Source organism: Staurois parvus, unplaced genomic scaffold (genome assembly GCF_062004578.1).
Source record: "Staurois parvus isolate SC_StPar_1 unplaced genomic scaffold, SC_StPar_1.0 ptg002171l, whole genome shotgun sequence".
Taxonomy (NCBI): Eukaryota; Metazoa; Chordata; class Amphibia; order Anura; family Ranidae; genus Staurois; species Staurois parvus.
Window position 1 is genome coordinate 172,372 of NW_028319967.1, and position 22,629 is coordinate 195,000.

A 22,629-nucleotide genomic window follows, 5' to 3' on the forward strand; every position below is an offset into this window, starting at 1 on the left:
TTTTCATTTCCAAGCCAAAAAACACCCGGCTTGCGTGAGGAATTAGCGTTTTTTTTTTTTTCTTTTACACAAAAAATTAATACAATTGTTGCTGAAAAAAGCCCAAAAACGCTGGTTTGCCACGTTTTACTGCATTTTGCTGCGTTTTACAGCTAAACCCCCTAGTTGTGTTTTTTCTTTTTCCAGCCATAAAGCGCCCGGCGAGCGCGAGGACTTCTGATGACATCACACCACAGAGAGCGCATATCCGTTATAAAAGCAGCATTTTATTTGTGGAAAAAAAAAGGTCATGTGACAAAAGCAAGACACAGACGATAGTGAAATACGAGAACGCACGATCTCTGCGTTATCGCCGGGCGCCTTCCCGGGACTCGCCGCAGCCGCCATTCCGGATCCAATAAAACGTATAAAGTGCTGAACAGACAACAGATAATAAAATACAGAAACAGATAACAGCGGGCCCTCGGGGGCCCAAGGCGATGGTTATAGGTTCGTCTATATAGAAGTGACTTCGATACCATTCATTGATCTATTGGAAATCAAGCCCCGCCCAGGAATCCCATCCAATCGCTTCCTATAAACCGACTTCACCCCAAAATGGTTACAAAGTAACAAAAGGCCGAAGCAGTGACATTGATACATTGTCTCTGGACAATACGGATTCTGTGACACGGAGATCTGGATGGAGTGTCAGCTCTTTTACATATGTATTTGGTTTTGTTGCCCCCCCCCCCCCCCCCCATGATGGGACCAGAAGTTGGATGGTAAGTCGTCCTGATGTCAGCCGCTCTAATCTGTGGACTCCGAGATCTTCATGTGTGGGGGTTGCTGATCTCATCCGATCGTCTTACTTCCTCCCGGCGCGCTGCCCGAAGTATCTCCTGTAGGCGGCGGTGTAGCCGTGTCGCAGGGCGTAGCGGTCGCAGGGTTTGTAGTCCTCGCAGACCTCGCGCTGGCGTTCCTGGGGGCTCTTGTTGCGCTCGCGGATTCTGAAATAAAGGAAATTCGTTCACGGGGACGATTTGTTGGTTATTTTCGGTCACTCCTCACCAGGGGCGGACTGACAACTCATGGGGCCCCCGGGCAATAGGGGATCATAGGGCCCTTGTGTCCTTGCCCAAACTCAAAAAAGCCTATGAAAAAGGTACCAGGGGCATCTCATGGGGCCCCCTACTGACCCCGGGCCCTCGGGTCAGTCCACCCCTGCTCCTCACATGCCTCAACTGTTCCCATTCATTATGGAGAGAAGCCATGGCCTCCATATAGTGCACTGATGATGACTAGTGATGGGCCGAACAACCCCCCCCCCCCCTCCATGTTCGGTTCGCGTCGAACATCCAAACCTACAGAATGTTCGATCGGGAACTTTGAACACGAACAACTGAGCGGTATCTTCCAGCATCTGAGTATGTGGTGAGATCCCGCTCAGTGACTACAATCCGGCGGAGGTTCTATGATGAAGTCACGCAGTATGTTAGTAGTGAGACATTCATTCATGCCATGCCTCCCATCCGTTCCAAGCCCTGCGGGTCTGGTATGGATTTTGAGGGGAACCCCCATGCAAAAAAATTTTTAAAAATGGTGTGGGGGTCCACCCCCCAAGATCCATACCAAACCCTTATCCGAGCATGCAGCCCGGCAAGTCAGGAAAAGGGGGGGGGGGGACGAGCGAGCCACATACCCTCAACATGGGGGGGGTGATTTGGGGCAGGGGGGCTCCCCCCCCAAAGCACCTTGTCCCCATGTTGATGGTGAGAAGGGCCTCTTCCCCACAACCCTGGGCTGTGGTTGTGGGGGTCTGTGGGCGGGGGGCTTATCGGAATCTGGAAGCCCCCTATAACAAGGGCACAAGCGAGCCACATGCCCTCAACATGGGGGGGTGATTTGGGGCAGGGGGGCTCCCCCCAAAGCACCTTATCCTTACGTTGATGGGGACAAGGGCCTCTTCCCCACAATCCTGGGCTGTGGTTGTGGGCCGGAGGCTTTAACAAGGGGCCCCTAGATCCCAACCCCCCCCCCAATGTGAATGATGGGGTACATGGTACTGCTACCCATTCACAAAAAACTGTGACTTGCTTCTTACCTTTCATTCATTCTGGAGGGTCTTTGCTGGGTGCGCATGAAGGTGTTGGCAGTTCTGGAGTTCACAAAGGGATCTGCGGACAGTAAAAAAAAAAAAAAAAATGTTCATTTTGGAGAAAAATTAGCATCGGATATATAGGATTGTCCAAGCTATCGAGGGGGGGGGGGCTATCGAGGGGGGGGGGCTATCGAGGGGGGTGGCAAATCCACATGCAGACACAGCAGGGGAGCAGACTTTCTGGCACTCGGCCATGTTACCTCGGCAGGGGGGGCAGATTGGTGGCGGCAGCAGAGTGAGGGGATGCTGTGGGGGTGGGGGGTGGCAAGCAAAAACTGGGGGATGGGGGGGGGGAGAGACTAGCTCTCTGACATCAGTGGAGAAATGCGTATCCAAAGAAATGCTGAATAGTTGTGCAGATAATGTCGTCTTTCCTTCTCCCATTGTTGCCTATCAGCTCCTCCCCTGCCAGGAGCCCAATTTGTGGACAATCACATTGCTGATCAGTTGCTCCTGTCCCCTTTTCATAGATGAAAACGTTGGCTGGATTGGACGAATTTCGAACCATCTGTGGCCATTTGTGAGAAGTCAATCTAATGATCAACGCCTCATGAAGGGGCTTGTTGGAAATCTATACAGGATCTATGGCGCCAACAGTTTGCTCAGCACTTTACAATGTAAAGGGAGACAGTACAGCAACAGTGCGATTCAATACAAGAGGGTGAGGAGGGCCCTGATCCTGGGAGCTTACACTCTAATAGGGAGGGGCTGATCCTGGGAGCTTACACTCTAATAGGGAGGGGCTGATCCTGGGAGCTTACACTCTAATAGGGAGGGGCTGATCCTGGGAGCTTACACTCTAATAGGGAGGGGCTGATCCTGGGAGCTTACACTCTAATAGGGAGGGGCCGATCCTGGGAGCTTACACTCTAATAGGGAGGGGCTGATCCTGGGAGCTTACACTCTAATAGGGAGGGGCTGATCCTGGGAGCTTACACTCTAATAGGGAGGGCCCGGTGGTACAAAAGGTGATAACTGTGGGGGAGGAGCTGATGGAAGAATTCAAGGTGCAGTTGTTAGGTGGAGGTAGGATAGGCTTCCCTAAAGAGATGAGTTTTCAGGGATCCCCTAAAGGTGGCCAAAGTAGGAGATAGCCGGAAAGATTGAGGTAGAGAGTTCCAGAGGACGGGAGAGACTCAGGAGAAGTCCTGGAGGAGGTGAGGAGGGAACTAGAGAGCAGGAGATTACGGGAGGAGAGAAGAGGACGGTTTGGGTGATATTTTGAGACCAGTGAGTATATTTAGTGTTAGGCTTCATGTACACGAGCCTACCCTGACCGCCGGCCGCGGGAAAACGCAAAAACGTGGTACTGCGGTTGCCGCGTTTTGCTGCAGTCAAAACGTTCCTTCCATGTTCAGAAGAGGGAGGTTTGATGTCAACTAAACGCGGCAGCTCCTAAACTCTGCTAAAAGCTTGTGTGTACTGTACATGGGACTCTGTGGAGTTCGGGGCCTTTGTCAAAAAAACGCCAAAAGCTCCTAAACTCATGTTTAGGCCTCTTTCCCGCGGGCGTTCCGTATGTCCGTTTACAGAAGAAAAAAGGACCCCCGTGTATTTCTATGGACTTACGGACGTAAACGTGATGTGGATGTACATCCATTAATGTCCGCATCCGTTAACATCTGTTTTTTTTGAACGGAAGAAAACCCTATTTTTCTTCTGCAAAAAAACCCGGAACGGATGTAAACGGACCAAAACGGATGTAGACGGATCTAAACGGATGTAAACCAATGTAAGCGGACGAAAAACTGATAAAAAAGGATGTAAACTCATCCGTTTTTTCTTTGAAAAATGTGACTGAACTGAAGAAAAAAAACAGAATGGACGAAAAACGGATGTCAACAGATGTCAGCGGATGTAATCGGACCAAAAACGGATGTAGATAGATGACAAATGGATGTAAACAGATGAAAAACTGATAATAAAAAAGGAAGAAAAAAACAGATGTAAACTCATCTGTTTTTTTCTTTGAAAAAACGTGACTGAAATGAAGAAAAAAAAACAGAACGGATGAAAAATGGATGTCAACAGATGTAAACGGACCAAAAACGGATGTAGGCGGATGAATAACGGATGTAAACAGATCTAAATGGATGAAAAACTGATAAAAAAGAAAAAAACGGATGAAAAAACAGATGTAAACTCATCCGTTTTTTCTTTGAAAAAACGTGACTGAAATGAAGAAAAAAAAACAGAACGGATGAAAAATGGATGTCAACAGATGTAAACGGACCAAAAACGGATGTAGGCGGATGAATAACGGATGTAAACAGATCTAAATGGATGAAAAACTGATAAAAAAGAAAAAAACGGATGAAAAAACAGATGTAAACTCATCCGTTTTTTCTTTGAAAAAATGTGACTGAACTGAAGAAAAAAAAAACGGAATGGAGGAGAAATGGATGTAAACGGACAAAAAAACGGATGTAGTTGGATGAAAACGGATCTAAATGGATGAAAAACGGATGCAAACCAATGTAAACGGATGAAAAACTGATAAAGGAAGAAAAAACAGATGGAAACTCATCTGTTTTTTCTTTGAAAAAATGTGACTGAATTGAAGCAAAAACACGTAACGCCCGCGTGGAACGCCCGTTTAGGAGCCGTCGTGTACATGAGCCCATAGACTTCTCAAGGCCTTTGTGGCGACAACTGTCTGCCATGATTCCTGGCTCCGCCCATCTGGCAGTTAGAGGAAATGTGGGATCTCAGGCCAGCGATCTCACCAACGTTGTCCAGGAGAATTTAACGACTAAACATTTTTTTCCTAACATTCACCAAAAACTGTTCTGATTGGACGACACTTTATAAAATTTGTGTTTTTTTTCCCTTCTATCTTCTCAGATGTCTCTCCCTCCAAGCAGCAATCCCGTCCAAAATGTCACATCTGGGTAGCAGAGAGCGGTAAAATGCTCGGCTCAGGCATGGGGGCGGCTTCGGCGTTACGTAAGATTGAAGAAAAACAAATGATCTTACCGTATCTCTCATACGACTCGTGACTCTCATGGGAATCTGAAACCAATAAAATGGTCGGCATTCATAACGTGACTTGTAGGGAAAACCATAAAACAATTCTAGACTTTGCTCTCATCTGTTATCATACGTCCCTCTATATACAGAACATTTGTGTCGGGGGTTGGGAGCGACGGGCGCTATCTTCTAGGCCAGTCTATATGGTCACCTACACTATATTGCCCCAAGTATTGGCCCCGCCCTCACAATCATGTGATTCAGGTGCTCCAATCCCCTCACAATCATGTGATTCAGGTGCTCCAATCCCCTCCCAATCATATGATTCAGGTATTCCAATCCCCTCCATATCATGTGATTCAGGTGTCCCAATCCCCTCCATATCATGTGATTTAGGTGTTCCAATCCCCTCCCAATCATGTGATTCAGGTGTTCCAATCCCCTCCCAATCATGTGATTCAGGTGCTCCAATCCCCTCCCAATCATATGATTCAGATGTTCCAATCCCCTCCCAATCATGTGATTCAGGTGTTCCAATCCCCTCCATATCATGTGATTCAGGTGTCCCAATCCCCTCCATATCATGTGATTTAGGTGTTCCAATCCCTCCATATCATGTGATTCAGGTGTTCCAATCCCCTCCATATCATGTGATTCAGGTGTTCCAGTCCCCTCCAATCATGTGATTCAGGTGTTCCAATCCCCTCCCTATCATGTGATTCAGGTGTTCCAGTCCCCTCCAATCATGTGATTCAGGTGTTCCAATCCTCTCCATATCATGTGATTCAAGTGTTCCAATCGTCTCCATATCATGTGATTCAGGTGTTCCAATCGTCTCCATATCATGTGATTCAGGTGTTCCAATCCCCTCCCAATCATGTGATTCAGGTGTTCCAATCCCCTCCCAATCATGTGATTCAGGTGTTCAAATCCCCTCCATATTGTGATTCAGGTGTTCCAATCCCCTCCATATCATGTGATTCAGGTGTTCCAATCCCTTCCCAATCATGTGATTCAGGTGTTCCAATCCCCTCCATATCGTGATTCAGGTGTTCCAATCCCTTCCCAATCATGTGATTCAGGTGTTCCAATCCCCTCCATATCATGTGATTCAGGTGTTCCAATCCCCTCCATATCATGTGATTCAGGTGTTTCAATCCCCTCCATATCATGTGATTCAGGTGCTCCAATCCCCTCCATATCATGTGATTCAGGTGTTCCAATCCCCTGCATGGACACAGGTGTATACAATCATCCCCTAGGCATGCAGACTGCTTTTACAAACATTGGTGAAAGAATGGGTCGCTCTCAGGAGCATTTTTAAGTAAATGAATGAAAAACGGATGAAAGAATGGATGAAACCCGGATGAAAGAATTAATGAAAACTCATACGTTTACCTGTAAATATTTGACTTTTAATTAATATCATGAATTTAAATGAATTTAAAAAAACCATAAATAAAATGGAAAACACCTAAAAAAAATGCCTCAAAAACGCCTCCAAGAAGCATTTTTGTTGCAGGTTTTAAGTCACGTGTCCTTTAAAAAAAGCTCAAAAAGCGCGGTAAAAACACGGTGAAAACACGTATGACTTTTTGCTGTACTTTTGCTGTCGATCGTTGTGAAAGCAGCAATTTTCTGGAGTGCATCAAGTCGGACCGGCACCCAGGAATTTTGGTTGCTCTCCTTGATCTCCAGATCTCCAGATCTATGGATCTCCCCATGTAAGTAATCCCGGAATCCTCCTAATGCAGGCCATACATGATTCGAATTCCAAACAATTTTTCGTCCGAAAATCGAAAACGTTCGCTCGGTAATCCAATGGCGCCATTAATGATTTCAAAAATCGGCCGACCGAGTCATATAGTTCACTCCATATAACATGTGAAACTTCTGTTCCTTCCAGGTCACGGCTCATGGCGCATATTCTTTTCGGAAAAACGATCGTACGATTTGATTTGAGTCAAAAATCGGTTGTTTTTCCCGAATTTTCCATCATGCCCGATCACTGAAAACGGGAGGAGCCACGAAAATTGGCCGGTGCCATTGACCCCACTAACAGAGCAAAAATCGGCCGATTATTCTTAGGTCCGAATTTCGAATTTTTACCCGTGTATGGCCGGCATAAGACGTGGATTTAGGAACCCGGATGCAACTCGCTGCGTCTTCTTTCTTTATACGTTTCTTTCTTTTTGTTGGAAAACTTTGTCGTTTTTTAACACTGGCGCTGTTGGCGACCATCAGCTTTGGAGGTTCGGCCAATCCTAGCCGAGAGTCCTTTCAGGACAAACTCAGACAAAAATGCAAACTCTTCCTGCGTTTTGAAGGTTTTGGCGTTCTTTATTTGCAATGTTAGTCCCCTCCTCCCCCCCCCCGCCCTTGCATTGACTATACTGTCACATTGTTCCTTTCCCACGTGCAGCCTATCATTTGGAGGAGCCCCATCTATCCCAGCCCCCCCCCCCATGTACTCCCCAGCCCCCCCCCCCCGTGTACTCTGTCATTAGGGAACATCAGCGACCGTTTTGCGTTTTGCGTACCGTAAGCGATGGTGACCGCAGCGGCCAGCGCCAGGAAGAGGAGGACGCCCAGGGTCTTCATTCTGCTCTCTGCCCGGTTCCCACAGGAAAGGAAGTCTTCCACCCGAGGAGGTGCTGATCACGTCTAGAATCAAACACAGCAAACTCTCTGTTAGACCCGACATCTGGGCTGGGCGGTTCTGACGGGACGCATGTATGGATGCTGCCCAGAAAAGGAGCGCCGGGGGGGACAAGAGGCGGGGGGTGGGGAAGGTGGGCGGCTGAACAAAAGGGGAAAGGTTTGAGTTCAGCAATGGGTCGGAATTGAGGTTTCATCAAACACATCTGCGCCTTTTGTTTAGGATCGGTGATGAACGCAGGTGAGTATCGGAGACCGCGCTGGATGGACTGGATCAGTCACTGGTCGTAGGTGGATGATTGCTTGGGTGGTGATTGCATGGGGGGGGTGGTTGCGTGGGTGGGTGATTGCGTGGGGGGGTGGTTCCATGGGGGGGTGGTTGCGTAGGTGGGTGGGTGGTTAGGTGGGTGGGTGGTTGCGTGAGGGGGTGATTGCGTAGGTGGGTGGGTGGTTAGGTGGGTGGTTGCGTGGGGGGGTGGTTGCGTAGGTGGGTGGTTGTGTTGGTGGGTGGGTGGTTGCGTAGGTGGGTGGGTGGTTGTGTTGGTGGGTGGGTGGATGCATAGGTGGGTGGTTGCGTAGGTGGGTGGGTGGTTGCGTAGGTGGGTGGGTGGTTGCGTAGGTGGGTGGGTGGATGCATAGGTGGGTGGTTGCGTAGGTGGGTGGGTGCGTAGGTGGGTGGGTGCGTAGGTGGGTGGGTGGTTGCGTAGGTGGGTGGTTGTGTTGGTGGGTAGTGAGAAGGCCCTCCAGTCAGCTGCACCCAATGGTGGATATTGTTGGTCAGCCCTCTTCAGGATTGGACTGCTGCCTTTCTGGGACGGCCTTGAGGTTGTTTCCAGACTTAAAATAATAATAGAAAAGAAGGAGCGCCCGGCATCCAAAAGGACGCACTTTTGATGGTAGATTAAGAGACGTGTATTGAGAGTAACGACAAGCCAACGCGTTTCGGGAGGAAAGACGCTCCCTTCTTCAGGGCTGTCGCCGCACGTTGTTAAATGGGAAAAATTCCCACGCCGGGTTTAGGAGGAAAAGCTGCTCCTGGAATGACAGCGGCGTGCAGCAACAGCCCTGAAGAAGGGAGCGTCTTTTCTCCCAAAACGCGTTTGTTTGATGTGCTTGTCGTTCCTCTCAATAAATGCCTCCTAATCCTAATCTACCATCAAAAGTGCATTCTTTCGGGTGTCAGGTGCTCCTTCTTTCCTACTGTTCCAAGCGCTCAGGTTAGGGTGCATTATGTCACCGGGTAACATGGTAGTGGGCGCCGCTTGGTCACTCGCTGCTACAGGTAAGTGTATAATAGAGCTGTAGGTACGATGAGTATCTCCTCAATGTGCCTCCTTCTGAAGCCAGGGACGTGGATTGAGGGCGCACTGAGCGTGACGTCACTCTATCGGCGCTGTGTCACAGTTGTGGCACATGCGCGGGAGTGACGTCATCGCGGCTCAGGCATTCAAATGTACAGAAGCATGCTGCTGAACAGAGTTCCTAAAGACCAAATCCAGTCTTCTCCCCACAATCTGAACTTGTGCCCTACCTTGTGGTTTTCCACAGAGCACACCTGCTATTCCTCTTCTGGGGTCCCCCACCAGTGTTCCTCCTTCCCACCACCTGGGGCCCCCACCAGTGTTCCTCCTTCCCACCACCTGGGGTCTCCCACCAGTGTTCCTCCTTCCCACCACCTGGGGGCCCCCATCAGTGTTCCTCCTTCCCACCACCTGGGGTCTCCCACCAGTGTTCCTGGCTCCTTCCCCGACTGAGTGCCCCATAGCCACTTGCTATGGGGGCACTCGTCCAGGCTTGATCCTAAGCACCGCTCTGTGGGTGCATTGACACACATAGTGCAGCACAGTGTGCCTCCCACCAGCCTCCTGGGGTCCCCCACCAGCATTCCTCCCTCCCACCACCTGGCGTCCCCCACCAGCGTTCCTCCCTCCCACCACCTGGGGTCCCCCACCAGTGTTCCTCCTTCCCACCACCTGGGGTCCCCCACCAGTGTTCCTGGCTCCTTCCCCTACTGAGTGCCCCATAGCCACTTGCTATGGGGGCAATCGTCCAGGCTTGATCCTAAGCAGCGCTCTGTGGGTGCATTGACACACACAGTGCAGCACAGTGTCCCTCCCACCACCTGGGGTCCCCCACCAGTGTTCCTGGTTCCTTCTTCTACTGAGTTCCCCATCTAAAGCAACTGCATTCACAGCGCCCAGTATAGTTACCTTTAGTAAATCAATCCCTTTATGTTACACATTGCAATCAGCATCTGTGATGAACAAGTACTGGGATATAGGCAGGCAGTAGGAGCCATCAGTTTATCAGGGGTTAGGATAGTCAGGGGGGAGAAGTGGGACAGCAAAGCGCCCTCAGCTGTAATATATATAAAAATGTATAGAAATGTAACATAAATGTACTATAAATAGAACTGTGTATAAATTATTATAAAGTTTCTGGGAAGGCAGTTTTGTATCTGATCCTCACATTTTGCTCCCAGTCATTGCCGTCCCGTATTTCCATCACTCTGTTCCATGCACAGCTTGTACCTTCTCCCTCTACTGGCTCTCTTTATGTCAGATATTGCAATCAGCATCTATGCTGAACAAGTACTGGGATAGAAGCAGGCAGTAGGAGCCATCAGTTTACCAGAGTGTAGGTTAGTCTTGGAAGTGGAACAGTAAAGCGCAGTCAGCTCTAATATAAAATACAAATGTAACCTAAATGTATATAAATATATGGAAATATAAATGTGCTATAAAATGTATATCAATATATATATAAATGTGATATAAATTTACTTTAAATGTGATATAAATGTATATATATAAAAATGTACTATAAATGCGATATAAATATATAAATATACTATAATTGTGATATTTAACATTTAAAATAAATAGAAATGTACTATAAATATACCTGTGTATACAGCGTATGTAATATAAATGTGATAGAAATATATAAATGTGATAGAAATGTATAGAAATATATATAAATGTACTATAAGTGTGATATAAATATACAAATGTAATATAAATATATATAAATGTACTATAAATGCATATAAATATATAAATGTGCTATAAATGTGATTTAAATATATAAATGTGCTATAAATGTATATAAATATATATAAATGTACTATAAATGTGATATAAATGTGCTATAAATGTGCTATAAATATATATAAATGTGCTATAAATGTATATAAATATATATAAATGTGCTATAAATGTGATATAAATATATATAAATGTGCTATAAATGTGATATAAATATATATAAATGTACTATAAATGTGGTATAAATATACAAATGTAATATAAATATATATAAATGTACTATAAATGCATATAAATGTGATTTAAATATATAAATGTGCTATAAATGTGATATAAATATACTATAAATGTATATAAATATATATAAATGTACTATAAATGTGATATAAATATATATAAATGTACTATAAATGTGATATAAATGTATATAAATATATATAAATGTGCTATAAATGTGATATAAATATATATAAATGTGCTATAAATGTGATATAAATGTATATAAATATATATAAATGTGCTATAAATGTGATATAAATATATATAAATGTGCTATAAATGTGATATAAATATATATAAATGTGCTATAAATGTGATATAAATATATATAAATGTGCTATAAATGTGAAATAAATATATATAAATGTACTATAAATGCATATAAATGTGATTTAAATATATAAATGTGCTATAAGTGTGATATAAATATACTATAAATGTGATATAAATATATATAAATATATATAAATGTGCTATAAATGTGATATAAATGTACCTGTATATACAGTGTATGTAATATAAATTAATCGAAATTTGCTAAAAATATAAACGCATAAAATAAATGTCATATAAATGTAAATCAATTATTATAAAGTTTCTGGGAAGGCAGTTTTGTATCTGATCCTCACATTTTGCTCGCAGTGGTTGCCGTATTTCCGTCGCGCTCTTCCATGCACAGCTTGAACCTTCTCCTTCTATCGGCTCTTTTTGGGAGATATTTACTAAAACCGGAGACTCCGGAATCCGGAGCAGCTCCGCATAGAAACCGATCGGCTTCCAGGTTTTTATTGGCAAAGCTTAATGGAGCAATCTGAAGTCAGAAGCTGATTGGCTCCCACGCACAGCTGCACCAGATCCTGAGTGCTCCAGTTTTACAAGATCTCCCCCTTGACGTCGGATATTGCAATCAGCATCTATGCTGAACAAGGCTATGAGCAGGCAGTAGGAGCCGTCGGTTTATCAGGGTGTAGGCTAGTCAGGGGAGAAGAGGGACAGTAAGGCGCAGTCACTAAGAGGGGAGCAGAATCTGGTCATTTCAGGACAGAAGTTGCCCCCCCCCCCCCATGGCGGACATACAATAAATTGTAATATATTTCGATTTGCTGAAATATATAATAATAAAGAATAAATCATTTCAGTAGCGAGCGGCGTGATGTGGATCTGGGCGTGCGTCCAGCATACTCACCGCGGTCGCTGTTCTCGGAGGTTCTGGTGCGGAGTTGTGGAGATATCTGGGTCCAGGACGATATTTATTGGAACGGTCCCCTCCCCCAATCCCCGTTTCACCTCCCCCCCCCCCCGTTATCATCACCCCCTCATCCAAACACATCCTCCCCCCAAACAAACCGCAGGATGCAGCATGAACAGCACATGGACCCTAATTGGCTGCAGACCGTTCCTCCGCGCGCTCGCGGGTGAAGCCAGGAGAAAACCGAGGCCAATTCCCCTCCCCCGCACGGAACATAAAGAGTCTCCAAACAAGTCGGCGACCGCTGAGCGGCTGGACTGCCAAGAAAACTTCATTTCCAGACGCCGCGGCGGAGGAAGGTAAAGCGCACCTGTCCCGGCCGGATCTGCGTCACCGATTTCATCTCCGGCTACAGAGAGACGCGCAAAGTGGATGCAAACCGCGAAACTCTCCGATAAAAACTGAACTCAGAGCGCAAAAATGTTCCTGTGACGCTGAACTCAGAGCGCAAAAATGTTCCTGTGACGCTGAACTCAGAGCGCAAAAATGTTCCTGTGACGCTGAACTCAGAGCGCAAAAATGTTCCTGTGACGACGAGCTCAGAGCGCAAAAATGTTCACGTGACGATGAACTCAGAGCGTAAAAATGTTCCTGTGATGCTGAGCTCAGAGCGCAAAAATGTTCCTGTGACGGCGAGCTCAGAGCGCAAAAATGTTCATGTGACGCTGAACTCAGAGCGCAAAAATGTTCACGTGATGCCGAGCTCAGAGCGCAAAAATGTTCACGTGACGCCGAGCTCAGAGCGCAAAAATGTTCATGTGACGCTGAACTCAGAGCGCAAAAATGTTCCTGTGACGCTGAACTCAGAGCGCAAAAATGTTCCTGTGACGGCAAGCTCAGAGCGCAAAAATGTTCCTGTGACGCCGAGCTCAGAGCGCAAAAATGTTCACGTGACGCCGAGCTCAGAGCGCAAAAATGTTCACGTGACGCTGAACTCCGCCATTGTTCAAATGGGAAGGAAAAGGTTAAAAGAGCATTACCTCTAAAGGTGGAGGAATAAACTGAATACTAATAAATGTATATAAATATGGAATCACCGCCACACCAGGTACAATGTCACCTGTAGTCCTATGTCACCCCCCCCCCCCCCCCAGCACACATCCTCTTCCCCCCTAATTTTCCACCCTGGCCCAAATCCTCTCCCTAAATCCCCCCTCCTAGCATAAATCCCACCTCCTACCACAGCCCCCTCCAAGTAACCCTCCCAGCACAATCCTTCTTACCAACCCAAATTACCCTCCCAGCACAAATCCCCCCCCCCAATCCCCTCTCCTAGCACAAATCCCCTCCGTTCCCCCTCTTAGCACCCCCCAATCTCCCTCCTAGCACAAAACCCCCCTCCCCCTCTCAGCAGCCCCCCCAATCCCCCCTCCTAGCAAAAATTCCTCCACAAATCCTCCCTCCTAGCACAACCCCTCCCCCCCAATCCCCCCTCCTAGAGCAAAAATTCCTCCACCAATCCTCCCTCCTAGTACAACCACCCATCCCCCCTTCTAGCACAAATTCCCCCCCAATCCTCCCTCCTAGCACAACCCCCCCAAGCCCCTCCTAGCACAAATCTCCCCCCCAATCCTCCTTCCTAGCACAACCTCCCCAATCCCCTCTCCTAGCACAAATCCCCTCCGTTCCCACTCTTAGCACCCTCCAATCCCCCGTGCTAGCACAAATCACCCCTCCCTCCTGTCAGCACCCCCCAATCCCCCCTCCTAGCAAAAATTCCTCCACCAATCCTCCCTCCTAGCACAACCCCCCATCCTCCCTTCTAACACAAATCCCCCCAATCCTCCCTCCTAGCACAACCCCCCCATCCCTCCTTCTAGCACAAATCTCCCCCCCAATCCTCCCTCCTAGCACAACCCCCCATCCCCCCTTCTAACACAAATCCCCCCAATCCTCCCTCCTAGCACAACCTCCCCAGTCCCCACTCCTAGCACAAATCCCCTCCATTTCCCCTCTTAGCACCCCCCAATCTCCCCTCCTAGCACAAATTCCTCCACCAATCCTCCCTCTTAGCACAACCCCCCCACCCAATCCTCCTGTAAATCACAACCCTCCCAATCCCCCCTCCTAACACAATCCCCCAAATCCCTCCTCTAACTGAAACCCCTCCAAATTACCAATCTCAGCATGAAATACCCCCACCTTACCCAAATTCCCCCCACCCCACTTTAGCACAAATATCTCACTCCCCCCCCCCTTGCACAAACCTATCATGTCAGCACAAGTGATTGTTACTCTCCCTTTTATTGTGTACAGTTCACCCAGCCTGTATGCTCTTACCCCCCCCCCCCCCGCCCTCCGAACTTACAGGTGTGATTACCTCCCCCCATCTCCTCCACAACTGAAGTCTGGGGGACACACGGGATACAACGTCCGGTATATAATCAGTCCAGACAGTCTCACATGGTATGGCTATACCCAGGGGGAGGAGCAGAATGTGTTTTGGGCGTGGCTCTAAGTATGCTGTATGTGGGAAATAGCTCAGTACAGTGACAACTTCATTTTCAGTCCACATTTTCCAAAAACTCGTTGCAAAAATTGTCTTCAAAAGATTCCCCATGCCTCTTAGAAAATACCTTGGGGAGTTTCTGCTGTCCAAGTGCTCCAGGGCCTTCATACATGTGATGGGTAGTCAGGAAATTAGATGCATCAATTAAGGCCCTTAGAAAACCCGAAGGTGCTCCTTGGATTTTGGACCCCTCTATGTGGCTAGGCTGTGAAAAAGTCTCACTCATGTGGCAGGCATGGCAGAATGAGTTTTGGGGTGTAATTAAAAGTTTGCTGATGCCATGTGTGAGACATAACTTGTTAAAAAAGACAACTTCATGAAAAAAAAATTACTTAATTGCTTCATTTTCCAAAAAAAAGTGAAAAAAGTTACAACTTCAAAAAAATCACCATGCCTCTTACTAAATACCTTGGACTGTTTACTTTCTACAAAAGGGCCATTTGGGGGGATTTGTACCGTCCTGACATTTGGGGGGATTTGTACCATCCTGACATTTGGGGGGATTTGTACCATCCTGACATTTGAGGGGATTTGTACTGTCCTGACATTTGAGGGGATTTGTACCATCCTGACATTTGGGGGGATTTGTACCATCCTGACATTTGGGGGGATTTGTACCATCCTGACATTTGGGGGGATTTGTACCATCCTGACATTTGAGGGGATTTGTACCATCCTGACATTTGGGGGGGATTTGTATCGGCCTGACATTTGGGGGGATTTGTACTGTCCTGACATTTGGGGGGTATTTGTACTGTCCTGACATTTGGGGGGATTTGTACTGTCCTGACATTTGGGGGGATTTGTACCATCCTGACATTTGGGGGGATTTGTACCATCCTGACATTTGAGGGGATTTGTACCATCCTGACATTTGGGGGGGATTTGTATCGGCCTGACATTTGGGGGGATTTGTACTGTCCTGACATTTGGGGGGATTTGTACCGTCCTGACATTGGGGGGATTTGTACTGTCCTGACATTTGGGGGGATTTGTACTGTCCTGACATTTGGGGTGTATTTGTACTGTCCTGACATTTGGGGGGATTTGTACTGTCCTGACATTTGGGGTGTATTTGTACTGTCCTGACATTTGGGGGGATTTGTACTGTCCTGACATTTGGGGGGATTTGTACTGTCCTGACATTTGGGAGGGAAATTTTTTCCAGCGGATTTGAAGTATTCAAATCCTAATGCATTAAACGCAAAAAAAAGACCAATTTTTTTCAGAGCGTCCTGCAGTGCAGCGCAGGGGAAGGTGGATGAAACGATCATTTGCTAATATTTCACGCAAACAAATAAAACGATTAATTTGAATTGTACAGAAACTCCGGAATGTTCTCCCTGAAAAAGCAGCACAGGTCCTCTTTCCCAACCCTGTTACACAACAGCTAATCCTCGGATGGGGAAACCCTCCCTGCGGATCGAATGTTCTGCGTCTGCTGTGTTTATGGCGCATCATATAATGTGCGGAACCTAAATAAACATTATGTAACGGCTGTAATCACAATGTAGCGTGCCTCCGAGACGGCTGTAATCACAATGTAGCGTGCCTCCGAGACGGCTGTTCTAGGTGAGGGATTGCACAACGCGGCAGCTTATGGAAATTTCTTCAGCAAAGCATTGCCCAACGAGCGTGTTTATACCAAAGTCAGATGACAGACCTATATCTATCCGAAACGTCTGGCAGAGCCCTCATGGCTGGACGTTATTGGGTGCTGATGGCTCCAAAAATCCGAAGGCCAGGGGGGTATTTAGGTTTTGTGCTGCCCTAAGCTACACAGAAATTGGATGCCCCCCCCTCAACGGGAGAGATAGCCTGGCAGTGGCCAACACCAGACCCCCCCACCTGATAGTGACCAACAACACCCCTGCCCCATCAGGCTCTGCATACACCATCAAGCAGCCCCTCTCGGATCCCACCTGGTCCCTATGCCGCATACCTTGAAATGGAACTTCAGGTAAACCAGTCTGTAGGTTGGGGGCGTAGAGGTGTAGTTCCCCAGATCGGTCACTAGTAGGTGTCACCAGAGTTAGGTTTTGAACCCTGTAGTGAGGAGTAGGCAGCACGCCACTAGAGGTCCCTAGTGTGGTGAGTGGGACATGTCATAGATCTTTGGTTCTCAGCCACCATGCCAGGCTGCAACCTTCCCCTTCTCCCAGGCATCAAGCAAGCTGCAAATGTCCAAACCTAAAACTGTGCCCCCAAATTCCCATAATTGCCCACAGTGCCTCCCAATCACCCCGATAGCCCTCAACCCCAACAGTGCTCCCCAATATCCCACCGTGCTAGACAGCCTCCCAAAGTCTCCCAAAGTGCCTCCTAACCTGCTGCAGAGCCTCCAACCTCCAGAGTGCCATCGATCCAACAGGATATCCTGGAGTGCCTCCCATCCTCCTACAGTGCTCCCCTGCAGTGCCTTATAGCCTTCCACCTTGCCCCAGCCTCCTGGAGAGACCTCAGCCTCCTCCAGAAACATGCATTTCAATATACATTTTGCATTCCCATACTATATTGGTGAGTATAAACTTCTCTTCTTTTTCCATTGTTGGGGCATGAAAGGTTTTGGAAGAGTTTACCGGACCCTGGTCTCAAGTAGGTTGAGAGCCAATGCCATAGATAGCAAGCAAGTGCCAGCCTTGCCCCATGCCCATGGGGGGAATCTTGTGTAGAGGGCTCTGCCTTCTAGGAGCCCACTTGGAGTTGGTTGTTTGGTTGGTCATGGGAATGCGAAGCAATGTGGAACCAAGGCAACAAAGATGTCGTCTTTGAGGATCTTCCTCTTTGGGGGAAAGCAGAGGTGGGGAACTAATAGGACTACTCACATCCCTTTGGCTTGGGTTGTAGGACTCTGGTCTGCTCCTCCACTCTGCTGTTATCTCTTTGCAAATGAAGGAATGTGTCCTCACCATTGGGGTGGCTGGAAGGATGTCTACATGTATGTCAACTGCATTTCAGTAAAGAGTTCAAATGTTTTCATTGGGAAGGACCCTCCTTTCATTGGGAAGGACCCTCCTTTCATTGGGAAGGACCCTCTTTTCATTGGGAAGGACCCTCCTTTCATTGTGAAGGACCCTTCCCTCTCCTAACCTTGAAATGGGAACACCTTCTAGAAAGGAAACTTGTGTTGGTTGAGGCTGCTATTGGATTGAATTGCCTGAAGTCTGAGGAAGGTGTGTGATGGACTACTGGTGGTGCTGGTTAGGCCAGGTCAGGGGGTCTCCTGGTGGTTCCCCTGTAATGGTGCCCATGGGAGGATTCCATGCACATAGCACGCTACTCAACAACTCTATATACAAGTCTCAATCAGGGGCGGACTGTAAACTCATGGGGCCCCCCGGGCAATAGGGGATCATTGGGCCCCTGTGTCCTTGCCCAAACTCAAAAAAGGCTATGGAAAAGGTACCAGAGGCATCTCATGGGGCCCCCTACTGACCGCGGGCCCGAGTTTCCAAATGGTCAGTCCGCCCCTGGTCTCAATACATGTCTAGGAGGTGTCATACCTGCCTGAGGAGTTTTACTTCATTCTAGACAAACTTGAGATACTCTGCAAACACCATCCGGCTGATGATTTAAAAATGGGTGGAAAATATCAGCCGAACAGTTCCTGCATTCTATGAGATGTAGGAATCATTAGGGTATTCAGGCTGCCACTGCTGCAGGATACAATAGCCATCAGTGAAGATTCCTCCACCTATGCTGTTTTGCCCCATTTAATGTATTTTTTATGTCTTGCATTGAACAGTATGAGGTTATCCTTTTTCTGTAGTATGCTGACATCTAGTGGTGGTTTTTGGGCCTCTGAAGCTTGTTTACTATGTGGTTTTATTATCATCCTCTGTCCTCCCCTCCTGTTTAGTGCTAGTTAGTTCAGTCCTACTAGACCCCCTCTTCTTCTTCTATGTTCCCTCAGTCAGGGCTAGTTATTCACAGAGACGGGGCTTAGCAAAATCCTTGTATTCTTACACTTCAAAAGACTGGAACAATATCCTCCGTATTGGAATCAGCTGAAGTAAAATGGTGCTGTATTCAAATTCTGTGTCTTACTGAAGAGCTGCATGACTTTTGCATTCTTTGCAAATGTTTGTTTTTCACTTTCCAGAACTGAATCTGCGATCTTCTGGACACAAGTAGCAGCAGCTGATCCTCCAGCCAGGAAATGGGGCGGAGCTCTATCTGACTGCAAGACTGAAGGGGAGGAACCTGTATACCTGTGCAAGACTGAAGGGGAGGAGCCGGTACACCTGTGCAAGACTGAAGGGGAAGAATCGGTACACCTGTGCAAGACTGAAGGGGAGGAGCCGGTACACCTGTGCAAGGCTGAAGGGGAGGAGCCGGTACACCTGTGCAAGGCTGAAGGGGAGGAGCCGGTACACCTGTGCAAGGCTGAAGGGGAGGAGCCGGTACACCTGTGCAAGGCTGAAGGGGAGGAGCTGGTACACCTGTGCAAGGCTGAAGGGGAGGAGCTGGTACACCTGTGCAAGACTGAAGGGGAGGAGCTGGTACACCTGTGCAAGACTGAAGGGGAGGAGCTGGTACACCTGTGCAAGACTGGAGGGGAGGAGCCAGTACACCTGTACAAGACTGAAGGGGAGGAGCTGGTGCACCTGTGCAAGACTGGAGGGGAGGAGCTGGTGCACCTGTGCAAGACTGAAGGGGAGGAACTGGTACACCTGTACAAGACTGAAGGGGAGGAGCCGGTACACCTGTTCAAGGCTGAAGGGGAGGAGCCAGTACACCTGTGCAAGACTGAAGGGGAGGAGCCGGTACACCTGTGCAAGACTGGAGGAGAGGAGCCGGTATAGCTGTGCAAGGCTGGAGGGGAGGAGCTGGTACACCTGTGCAAGACTGAAGGGGAGGAGCTGGTATACCTGTGCAAGACTGAAGGGGAGAGACCAGTACACCTGTGCAAGACTGAAGGGGAGGAGCCGGTCCACCTGTGCAAGACTGGAGGGGAGGAGCCGGTCTACCTGTGCAAGACTGGAGGGGAGGAGCTGGTGCACCTGTGCAAGACTGAAGGGAAGGCTGGAGGGGGGATTTAAGATGTTCAGTTCTAAGGAATGGTTGTAAGCTGAGAGACAGTAAAGGGTTAAAGTGAAGAACCATACAATGTCGGCTGAGGTCTGAGCCTGTTCACCGGGTCTGAACACCCACCTGCTGCCATATCTATGAATATCTTTTGGTCTGTGATGGTGGGAGGGGACAGTTCTTGGCCATATGATCCTTCAGGAATAATGAAGATGACTGTGGCTCTGTGTGCGGTGAAGAGATTGGCATGACCTCTCCACCACCCCCTTCTATGCCCACCGCCTCAGCCTGTGACTCAGACATCCGTATCTCCTGGCGGAGGACTTGACTGCCAGCCATTCGGCTGCTGGCACCGGTTCTGGTTCCTCAAGGTCACCGCAGAACTTGAACAGACCACTGTTTATAGCACTTTTATTACTTCGACAAATACAGGGCGGCCCCCACCTTCAGAGAATCAGGGGGCCGAATGGGAAGTGTCAGACGGAACAAATTAGCAGAGAGAAGAAAATATCTGTTTAGCTTCTCTGAGGGCTTCTAGGAGGTGGCTGGTCTGCTTCACTTCTCCTGTCATCACTTTACAAACAATACTCTGCTGTGTAAATCAGAAGAGAGCTTTGAGGGTAATGAGGGGGATGGGGGTGGGGGTGAAGAGGGTCAGTTACTGAGAGATGAAATAGATGACTTGCCATTACCAGCCTTGGGAGATCAGGACTACGTCTGTGAAGGGTCTTATGATTCCAAGTCATGCTGTATCTAGTAGTAGTTGGTCTCATATACCCAGGTCATGGTGTATCTAGTAGTAGTTGGTCTTATGTATCCAGGTCATGGTGTATCTAGTAGCATTTGGTCTCATATACCCAGGTCATGGTGTATCTAGTAGCAGTTGGTCTTATGTATCCAGGTAACGGTGTATCTAATAGTAGTTGGGTTCATAGATCCAGGTCATGGTGTATCTTGTAGTAGTTGGTCTTATGTATCCAGGTCATGGTGTATCTAATAGTAGTTGGGCTCATAGATCTAGGTCATGATGTAGCTAGTAGCAGTTGGTCTTATGTATCCAGGTCATGTTGTATCTAGTAGCAGTTGGTCTCATGTATCCAGGTCATGTTGTATCTAGTAGCAGTTGGTCTCATGTATCCAGGTCATGGTGTATCTTGTAGTAGTTGGGTTCATAGTTCCAGGTCATGGTGTATCTAGTAGCAGTTGGTCTCATGTATCCAGGTCATGTTGTATCTAGTAGTAGTTGGTCTCATGTATCCAGGTCATGGTGTATCTAATAGTAGTTGGGTTCATAGTTCCAGGTCATGGTGTATCTAGTAGTAGTTGGGTTCATAGTTCCAGGTCATGGTGTATCTAGTAGCAGTTGGTCTCATGTATCCAGGTCATGGTGTATCTAGTGGTAGTTGGGTTCATAGTTCCAGGTCATGGTGTATCTAGTAGTAGTTGGTCTCATGTATCCAGGTCATGGTGTATCTAGTAGTAGTTGGGTTCATAGATCCAGGTCATGGTGTATCTAGTAGTAGTTGCTCTCATGTATCCAGGTCATGGTGTGTCTTGTAGCAGTTGGTCTCATGTATCCAGGTCATGGTGTATCTAGTAGTAGTTGGTCTCATGTATCCAGGTCATGGTGTATCTAGTAGTAGTTGTTCTCATGTATCCAGGTCATGGTGTATCTAGTAGTAGTTGGGTTCATAGTTCCAGGTCATGGTGTATCTAGTAGTAGTTGGGTTCATAGTTCCAGGTCATGGTGTATCTAGTAGTAGTTGGGTTCATAGTTCCAGGTCATGGTGTATCTAGTAGTAGTTGGGTTCATAGTTCCAGGTCATGGTGTATCTAGTAGTAGTTGGGTTCATAGTTCCAGGTCATGGTGTATCTAGTAGCAGTTGGTCTCATGTATCCAGGTCATGTTGTATCTAGTAGTAGTTGGTCTCATGTATCCAGGTCATGGTGTATCTAATAGTAGTTGGGTTCATAGTTCCAGGTCATGGTGTATCTAGTAGTAGTTGGGTTCATAGTTCCAGGTCATGGTGTATCTAGTAGCAGTTGGTCTCATGTATCCAGGTCATGGTGTATCTAGTGGTAGTTGGTCTCATGTATCCAGGTCATGGTGTATCTAGTAGTAGTTGGGTTCATAGATCCAGGTCATGGTGTATCTAGTAGTAGTTGCTCTCATGTATCCAGGTCATGGTGTGTCTTGTAGCAGTTGGTCTCATGTATCCAGGTCATGGTGTATCTAGTAGTAGTTGGTCTCATGTATCCAGGTCATGGTGTATCTAGTAGTAGTTGTTCTCATGTATCCAGGTCATGGTGTATCTAGTAGTAGTTGGGTTCATAGTTCCAGGTCATGGTGTATCTAGTAGTAGTTGGGTTCATAGTTCCAGGTCATGGTGTATCTAGTAGTAGTTGGGTTCATAGTTCCAGGTCATGGTGTATCTAGTAGTAGTTGGGTTCATAGTTCCAGGTCATGGTGTATCTAGTAGTAGTTGGGTTCTTAGTTCCAGGTCATGGTGTATCTAGTAGTAGTTGGGTTCATAGTTCCAGGTCATGGTGTATCTAGTAGTAGTTGTTCTCATGTATCCAGGTCATGGTGTATCTAGTAGTAGTTGGGTTCATAGTTCCAGGTCATGGTGTATCTAGTAGTAGTTGGGTTCATAGTTCCAGGTCATGGTGTATCTAGTATTCTCACAACTCATAACTGATGATCCGGAAATATTTAGGCAGAATAAAGGTGAATAAAGCCCCTGGGCCG

At 47.3% G+C, this 22,629-nt stretch overlaps 1 protein-coding gene across 2 annotated transcripts; it reads right to left on the reverse strand.

Moving 5' to 3' along the window:
• Nucleotides 1-246: 246 nt before the first annotated feature.
• Nucleotides 247-12,387, reverse strand: MGP (matrix Gla protein). Of its 2 annotated transcripts, none has more exons than XM_089665273.1 (5): nt 12,281-12,387; nt 7,651-7,774; nt 5,117-5,152; nt 2,084-2,156; nt 247-989 (listed from the first exon to the last, which is right to left on the reverse strand). In XM_089665273.1, the coding sequence occupies exons 2-5, from the start codon at nt 7,709-7,711 to the stop codon at nt 848-850; spliced, it is 312 nt and encodes a 103-aa protein (XP_089521399.1). In that variant the 5' UTR covers nt 7,712-7,774; nt 12,281-12,387; the 3' UTR covers nt 247-847. The 2 variants fall into 2 exon arrangements, with proteins under 2 accessions (XP_089521399.1, XP_089521400.1); XM_089665274.1 differs by lacking the exon at nt 12,281-12,387 and adding an exon at nt 11,724-11,848.
• Between the last annotated feature and the right edge of the window lie 10,242 nt (nt 12,388-22,629).

Excerpts from the sequence above, each read along its gene's own strand:
- MGP (XM_089665273.1), bottom strand. The coding sequence starts at position 7,711 with ATGAAGACCCTGGGCGTCCTCCTCTTCCTGGCGCTGGCCGCTGCGGTC. Across the intron at positions 5,153-7,650 it reads TGCGGTCACCATCGCTTACG|ATTCCCATGAGAGTCACGAG; the intron begins GTACGCAAAACG and ends TATTGGTTTCAG. Across the intron at positions 990-2,083 it reads CCCTCCAGAATGAATGAAAG|AATCCGCGAGCGCAACAAGA; the intron begins GTAAGAAGCAAG and ends CCTTTATTTCAG.